Source organism: Arachis ipaensis, chromosome B05, assembly GCF_000816755.2.
Source record: "Arachis ipaensis cultivar K30076 chromosome B05, Araip1.1, whole genome shotgun sequence".
NCBI classification, from domain to species: Eukaryota; Viridiplantae; Streptophyta; class Magnoliopsida; order Fabales; family Fabaceae; genus Arachis; species Arachis ipaensis.
In genome coordinates, this window is record NC_029789.2 from 149736689 (window position 1) to 149744902 (window position 8214).

At 36.0% G+C, this 8214-nt stretch overlaps 2 protein-coding genes across 9 annotated transcripts in view; one reads left to right on the forward strand and one right to left on the reverse strand.

Annotated features, from left to right (window-relative positions):
- LOC107645077 (hydroxypyruvate reductase) lies at positions 205 to 3717 on the reverse strand. Of its 2 annotated transcripts, XM_016349103.2 has the most exons (10): positions 3583 to 3717; positions 3141 to 3446; positions 2919 to 3063; positions 2715 to 2842; positions 2518 to 2589; positions 2005 to 2134; positions 1804 to 1910; positions 1418 to 1459; positions 740 to 952; positions 205 to 525 (listed from the first exon to the last, which is right to left on the reverse strand). In XM_016349103.2, exons 2-10 carry the CDS (start codon positions 3360 to 3362, stop codon positions 457 to 459), a joined length of 1128 nt encoding a protein of 375 aa, XP_016204589.1. In that variant the 5' UTR covers positions 3363 to 3446; positions 3583 to 3717; the 3' UTR covers positions 205 to 456. The 2 variants fall into 2 exon arrangements, 1 of the variants encoding a protein (XP_016204589.1); XR_002347700.1 differs by lacking the exons at positions 205 to 525; positions 3583 to 3717 and having other exon boundaries at positions 832 to 926; positions 1418 to 1910; positions 3141 to 3550.
- The window catches only part of LOC107645074 (DNA mismatch repair protein MLH1), a 7980-nt gene continuing 3463 nt past the window's right edge, over positions 3698 to 8214 (forward strand). For 5 of the 7 annotated variants that reach the window (XR_002347697.1, XM_021103431.1, XM_021103432.1 and 2 more), the window contains exons 1-11: positions 3698 to 4011; positions 4091 to 4336; positions 4551 to 4685; positions 4778 to 4988; positions 5710 to 5858; positions 6109 to 6207; positions 6512 to 6608; positions 6689 to 6824; positions 7495 to 7589; positions 7677 to 7785; positions 8066 to 8214. Coding sequence is in view for 6 of the 7 variants with exons in the window: in XM_021103431.1 (XP_020959090.1) it covers positions 3757 to 4011; positions 4091 to 4336; positions 4551 to 4685; positions 4778 to 4988; positions 5710 to 5858; positions 6109 to 6207; positions 6512 to 6608; positions 6689 to 6824; positions 7495 to 7589; positions 7677 to 7785; positions 8066 to 8214 (1681 nt within the window). In the remaining variant the exon portion in view is untranslated. The remainder of the gene's footprint in view (positions 4012 to 4090; positions 4337 to 4550; positions 4686 to 4777; positions 4989 to 5709; positions 5859 to 6108; positions 6208 to 6511; positions 6609 to 6688; positions 6825 to 7494; positions 7590 to 7676; positions 7786 to 8065) is intronic. The other 2 variants (XM_016349093.2, XM_021103433.1) reach the window with 2 other exon arrangements.

The window sequence follows — 8214 nt, forward strand, 5'->3', positions numbered from 1 at the left end:
GCATAATATATATATATATATGAAATATTTAATTTATTTTTAATATGTATTTTATATTTCAATACATATTTTATACAAGTGATTGATATAGTAACTAATTTTTAGTGTATATATAATATGATTGTCAAATAAAACCCTCCACAAAGAAAAACAAAGTTTGGACAGAAAATTAAGGAAGAATATGATTGATAATTTGATTGAATGAAAATTTGAAGAATCAATTTAATTAACGAGTAAAATTTGAAAAAAATACTTTGACAATGTATTTCCCCACAACCAAATGTTGAAGAACAGTTGGTTCACTATAACAATAAAAGATCAACTAATGTCCAACACCAAATCACTAACTAGTCTCAGTTTTCTTATTTCATTATACAATACAATTTTGAAAGTGCTTCGACACCTCAAATTAACCTATTTGTGAAATAAGTAAATTGAAGACCAGTTTGCCGTAATTCAGTTGACTATCTCTATCCCTGTCAGAGGCTGCCCAGCATGAAGTTGAAGAACGACGTCACCGACAGCCTGCGCCAGATCAATTGGCATGAAAAGTTATGATTTTCACAGTACAAGTTTTCCTGCTTACTCTCTGACTCTCTCTTCCTCTCATGATAATAAATTATAATGGAATGTAATGGTTAGTGTGATCTAGAACAGTAATGTAAAACACAAAACAATTCCCAACGCAGCTAAAAATGACTTGTTACTGATCCAAGTCCAGATAATTGTGGAGACGTACCTTAGCCATGGTTCTATAAGAATGTTCAGTAACGCCAGCAACATGAGGAGTCATGATAACATTCTTAAATTTCAATATCTGATCATCAGGGTTGAATGGCTCATTCCAGGCAACATCAGTTCCTAGCCCTCCCAAATGGCCTGATTCAAGATGTTTGACCACAGCCTCATAGTCCATAAGACCGCCTCTAGCAATATTCACCAAAAGGGCACCCTACAATTATTAAATTGTATCATAATAGCCAGACATTAATGCATCAAATGCTAGATATACTTAAATCAAATGCTATTTTTCTTGCCTTTTCTCATTTATGGTACAAATTGATGATGCTACAGCAGGTGAACGCAATAATGGATTCACAATGAAACAAGAAGCAAAAGCTCTTGTTTCAGATGTTAGGACTCTTCTAGCTGAGCAAGTTCAGCAGTACATATAATATATTATCTAACCTATATGAAATAAATATCCAATTCTGCAACCATATCTTCCCATAGTACATCCTCTAATCTCTCAAGTTAGTATTTGTCTCCCATCTCTCTTTCAAGAATAAGATCGTCAACAAGAATTAACAATCAATTACAGACAAACTATTCTTTCTACTTAAGTGCATAATGAGCTGATCTAGCATATGAAGAGAAGTAAACAAACTACACAAGTTCATCTCCAATGATGACAAACCTTTTTCATGGAAGATATGAAATCATTGTTTATAATACCAGCCTGTAAAACAAAATCACATCCATGTCAATGAGTATCTAAACATCTATTAACTGAATCCAGGGTCCAAGACGGTATATTTACTACTAAAGAAAGGTATAATAGCAATCTCTGTTAAAGTAACCAAGGATCAAGGAAGATAGGACAGAACACGAATAAGAATGCCTGTTTACCAACTTAAAATATCATGTACCACCAAGAAAAACTCAGACATTGGAACCAACCATCTAATGTTCTAAAAACATTTTCACAGACTTCTTATACCTATAGTGAAATAAAAAGTGGAAGAAAACAAGCAAAAAGTAACGGAAATAATGAACAATGAAGGACTGGATAAAGCCATAAACCGTTTCACTGTTTAAACGTAAGCAGCAAACGATGATGTCAGCTTTCCTCACAAACTTGTACATATCTTCATGATTAACCCTCTCATCAACAAGATCATCCACATTACCTTCAACAAAATAATATGGAACACATCATGAAATAGAAGAACAAACTAGGATTGTTTATTATGTACTACTAGTCATAATCCACAGCAATCGTACTTCTGATTAATTTGCTAGTGTGCTGGGTGCATGAAGTCCAACTCCGCTTTGTGGCAATTACTTTTACACCAAATGGTCGCAATCGATGTGCCAAATCCATTCCAATGTTTCCAAATCCCAAAATGAATATCTACATTATCATGAAGTTTAGATTTCCACAAACAGTATATTCGATGATTGCTAAAACTACAGTCACACCAAGCGAGATATACAAATATGGAAAGTGAAAATATATTATCTTCAAGATTTATCTACACATGATACACACGTCTGTCATTTGACAATATGACAATAGTATCATATTATATATTTTCCCAAGCAACCTATCAAATTATATAATTTATTTAGAGAGAAACAGTAGACAGTAGACACTTAATTTTAACAATATGCACTAATGATGTCACCAGAAAGAAAAACAATATTCCATATAATGCAGGTAACGAGAAAAGAAGATAGCAAGTCCAAGGCATACAAAGATTTATTTGTCTTAAAGAGAAGAATCAATATACTAACTGTTTTCCCAAGTAAGGTTTCAGTAATTGGCTCTCCAAGCTTCCTCTGTTGTATGGAAATTTGCAGTTCATTCTGCAAGAAGAATATTTTTTGGCTCCAAAAGATTAAACAGCCTTTTGATGCAAATGCATGGAATGTAAAGAATTGTCATCAAAACAGGAGGGAACTTTTAGTTTTCAAAATGGAAGGTGGCATACTTGCTTTCGGAGGAGACCCAACATTAAATATATGGCCATTTCTGCGCATGAAGCAGAATTTCCTGTAGCATGACTTTGGATCCTAGCAACTTTGATTCCGTGCTTGGTGGCAGCTTCAACATCAACGCCTACCTTGTTGAAATAGGTGAGTAAAAGGGGTTGAAGCACGGAGAGAGTAAATTGGGCAAGTAGAGAAAGTAGTACCTTCGATACCAACACCATACTGCATTATAAGCTGCATCCGAGCTGCACGAGAAATAATATGTGAATCAAGCTTCATGCTTTTAACTATGCAGACGTGATAGTTGGGAATTGCTTGGGGCACATGTTCGAGAGGGAGAACATCAACCTACATAGGTATTACTATTAAGAGATACAGTAGCAGTAGTATATGAGATGAATAAAGGAAGGTATCGTAGGAGCGACCTTGATAAATGAATGGCTCTGCAAATATTGTGTCGTATATTCATGGGAAGCAGGGAAATGGGGTCCGCAAAAGAGAACACGAGTGATGCGTTGTTCCCCAGCAGCAGAAGCGTTGGTGTCCATGGGAGGAGTGTGATGACGATGGCGATGGCGCGGTCGCGTGAGCCGTGAGGCCAATTCGCAGCGGATACACGACCTCACCCTCCACGTGCTACTCTGCATCAATATCGATATCGATCCCAAACTATCTTATATTAATATCAAATTCTTCAACATGAATCTTAGCTTAGGGCTCCTTTATTTCCAGGAAGGAACTTGACTATAATATAATATTTGAATTGAATTGAATAATGCTGCTGTTAATCTGTTATGTGTCCTCCGGCGGCGCACTGCACACAAAAATTATATTTGTACTAATTAAGTTAAATATATTGTCTTACAGAGCCATATGGGTTTACATTTTACAACTAACGGGCCGGGCCAGGCCCTAACCTAAGTTACAACTTCTGAAGCCAAGAACGGTACAATTATTCCCTCCAAAATAAAAGCAGGGAGGGCGCTAGTATTGAGGAACAACCAGTAACCCTTGTCACGTCAGTTGCGAGTGTCGATAGACATGGAGATTGAACACGAAGAATCACCGGTACCACCACCAGAAGAAGAAGAAGCGAAGGAGCCACCGAGAATCCAGCGGCTGAGCGAGTCAGTGGTGAACCGAATAGCGGCTGGGGAGGTTATCCAGCGTCCTGTTTCTGCAGTGAAGGAGCTGGTCGAGAACAGCCTCGACGCCCACTCCACCTCCATCAACCTCCTCGTGAAGGACGGCGGCCTCAAGCTCATCCAAGTCTCCGACGACGGCCACGGAATTAGAGTATCTCCCTCCCTCTCTCTAATCCAATTTACTAACTAATTAATCAGTCACAACAAAAATGATTTGCTTAACTTGTTAGTTGGAGGACCTGCCAATATTGTGCGAGAGGCACACGACCTCCAAGTTGTCTGCGTTCGAGGACTTGCAGTCCATAAAGTCCATGGGCTTCCGTGGAGAGGCCCTCGCTAGCATGACCTACGTCGCCCATGTCACCGTCACCACCATCACCAAAGGCCAGCTGCATGGTTACAGGGTCTCCTATAGAGATGGTCTCATGGAGAATGAACCCAGGCCTTGTGCCGCCGTTAAAGGAACACAGATTATGGTACTCCCAATTCCCATCCTTCTTTCTTTTCCCCCTCAACTTCACTGAGCCTTTTATATCAGTTTTCCTTCAACTTTTGAATGTTGTTGCATGTAAACACGATATTTTCTACAGTATTTGATATTAATAGTTCATTCCTCAATGTTAACAGTCAACGTGCAGATTTCACTAAACTAGTTGTAATTCTAATTGATGTTTGCGCTTGTGTTATTAGGTGGAGAATCTTTTCTACAACATGGCTGCAAGGAGGAAGACATTACAAAACGCTTCTGATGATTATTCTAAGATTGTCGACTTAATAAGTCGGTTTGCTATTCAGCACATTAATGTCAGTTTTTCTTGCAGAAAGGTTGGTCTTTACCGCCCTAGAACTAGAACTTATATACTGCAATCATCTAAGCCACATTGTAATGTCAATGTATGTAATTCTTTTACAATCAGCATGGAGCTACTAGAGCAGATGTCCACACAGTTGCCACATCTTCTAGACTTGATGCCATCAGATCTGTTTATGGCATCTCTGTTGCACGCAATCTGATGAAAATTGAAGCTTCAGACAACAATCCAGCTACTTCAATTTTTGAAATGCAGGGTTACATGTCCAATGCAAATTATGCTTCCAAGAAAATCACTATGGTGCTTTTTATCAATGGTATATTTTATCTGTACAACATTAACTGGCGATTTTCAAAATTTTGAGGTGTTTATTGTTTTCAATAAACCCTCTTGTCATTAGCAGTATATGGTGCCAGAGAATTTGTTTCATTAGTTATTGTGACATGATTCATTTGAGTCTCATGTTTTTTTTTTCCCTAATGAAAATACCCTTTTCTTTTGGGTCAAAATGAAAGGGAAAAATAAAGTGTCCTTTACCAGCTCATGTTTTCAACCCTAGACTGGATTAGTATACTAGATGAAGGGAAACTATTAAATGGTAAAGTTAATTGTTAGGTTAACTGGTCTACTTTGAATATCTGAAAAAATGAAAGTATGCATAACTGACAGAGGTATTTACGAAAGTAGCTACAGTCTGTGGGATATTTGGGCCGTTATTAGTATTTTCTTTTTTATTTATGAAGTTTATATTTGCTAATAACATAATCTTATATTCAATTTACTATGAGTAAAATATAACTGGTTGCTCTGTCTTTTCTCTTTTGCTATATCTCACTTGTCCTCTCATCTCAGTGTGTTCTAGAAACTTGCACTATTCTGGAGAATATCAAAATTGAATCAGGGAGTTAATTTTATGTTATATATTACTAAGTTTTATTGCTGTGCATTTAAATTTCTTCTTTGGAAAATGTATTTGTATCTTCCATGAGCTACTTGTTTGTAGATTCTCATGAAATTGTTTGTATTCATGTTTTCAGATAGATTGGTTGAATGCTCAGCATTGAAGAGAGCTATTGAAATTGTTTATGCAGCAACATTGCCAAAAGCATCTAAACCTTTTATATATATTTCAATTGTTTTACCACCTGAAAATGTTGATGTCAATGTGCATCCGACAAAGAGAGAGGTAAAACTATCATTAAAACTTTGTTTGTCCTAATTAATTAAAGTGTTCCATTTAATTAACTTTTGATGATGATAATATAAGCCTTCTGAACTGCACATGTTTCTCCATACCCATCCTTTGTTTTCCTCTCTTGGTTTCAGTTTTTGATAATCTTTTACTTTAGTGTATTTCCGATAAACGGTTATACTGTAGACCTACTGAAAACATGCAAATGAAACTTCATCATTTTCTTAATCATATTTCTGGATAGGTCAGCCTTTTAAACCAGGAAGTTATCATTGAGAAGATACAGTCAGTGATTGAATCAAGATTGAGGAGTTCCAATGAGACAAGGACATACCAAGAACAGGTATTTTTTAGCATATTGAATTTCATTCTTTCAACTGAAATTAGTGAAAGCAGGTGAAAGTCTTCTGTTTAATCCTCAAGCACTATGATTTGTAGTTATATTATGCCTACAGATTGCTCGGTTTATGCATTTGCAACTTGTCAATTTGGATTTTAACCCCCCCTTAAAAAAAATTGAAGTCATTCTTTGGATGAAGAATTATGATATGTCATGTATGCAGAGTCTGTCTTTTATTTATGTTTTATAAATTACAATCACTCAAAACCTGCATTTTCTTTGCATATTTTGCCTCATGTCTGTGTAGGCAGCTGATCAATGTTCTCTGTCTCGTATTACTAGCAAGGAGGCTAACCTCATCCCTTTGCCAATGGGTATAAGAAATTCTTCTTCTTTCTTTTTAGGTTATCCTCTGCAACTGTCAATTTTTTTATAATTGATTGATTATCATCATCACTATTATTATTATTATTATTCATGGTAGGTTCAAGATCACAGAAGGTTCCAGTGCATAAGTTGGTTAGAACAGATTCATTAGATCCTGCAGGAAGATTACATGCCTACATCCAAACCAAGCTTGATGGACATCTTGAAAAGAGAGCTACTTTGAATGCAGTAAGGTGATCCCCATTTTCTTCTTGTACCTTTTCCCATATGTAGCAAGCTTCAAGCTAATACTTTGGCTTTAAATTGATTTCTAGATGCAGTGATTTCATAGTCCTTTCTTGATGTTTAACTTTCTTTGAACCCCTTAATCTGCATTTGTTTTTGGTAAATTTTATTACATTCTTTTAGGCTTTGCAGCATTCATCATTTTATTTGAGCAGGGCCTATTTGCTACCCAAGTGTAGAATCTCAAAGTATCTAAAGTATACACCTTATAAACTTGATACAACCATTTAGACAAGGATGGAAAGTGTGGGTGGGGGGTTCTATGAATAATAATAGTTAAATTGTCAAACTTAATTCCTTCCCTGCTTCCGCGTATTTGTGTTTGAAGTTTGTTATTTGATTTAGTCTTATTTTCATATTAACGACTTGTAGTTGAGTTTCTGTATAATTGTTGAATATGTTTTCTTCTCTTTTTCTTAACATTCTTCTAAGTTCTATGGAATGCTTGGACTTGCATGAATAATCAAAACCTCCTTAGATAATTGGATTGAGAGGAATATATAAGCTATGGGCTCTCGAATTTCCCCCTTCTCTTTCTGTCTCATATATAAAGCTTTTTAGTTTGAATTAGGTCCCAATCCCTCTATGTGACAAAGAAGTTGTGTTGTCCCTTCTTAGGAACTCAATTCGACAAAGAAGGAACCCAAAAGATTCTACAGATCTAACTAGCGTCCAACAGCTTCTTGATGATATCAATAGCAACTGTCACCCAAGTTTGTATCTACCTTACTCATAATAATGACTCCATTTTGTGATGTATGTTGATGTCAAAAATGTTTCACTGGGTATCAACTTTATAGGCATGATGGACATTGTAAGGCACTGTACATATGTTGGAATGGCAGATGATGTTTTCGCTTTGCTGCAGCATAATACTCATCTTTATCTTGCTAATGTTGTAAACTTGAGGTAGGCATGTGTTTTTTTAAAGTATATGTTAAGTAACTTTTATAGCATATGAATGTTGAAACAAATTTGATTTAAGATTTTCTTGTGAAGCCCTTATAAAGTATGATTTGATATGTTTCCAGATTGTGATACATAGTTTTTGACCATGCTACTAGAGATTTACTAGTTTATGATCAATTAAGTCAGATATATAAAATTGTTTATGGGCCTTTACCTAATACTTTAAGCTCAAAGGGTCAAAGGGAGTGGTATTTGATGCTCTTTGTTTAATTATTTGCAGCAAAGAGCTTATGTATCAGCAAGTTCTTAGCCGTTTTGGCCAATTCAATGCTATACAACTAAGTGATCCAGCCCCCTTGAAAGACTTGATTATCTTGGCACTGAAGGAAGAGGATTTAGTTTCAGAATGTAATGATGATGACAACTTGA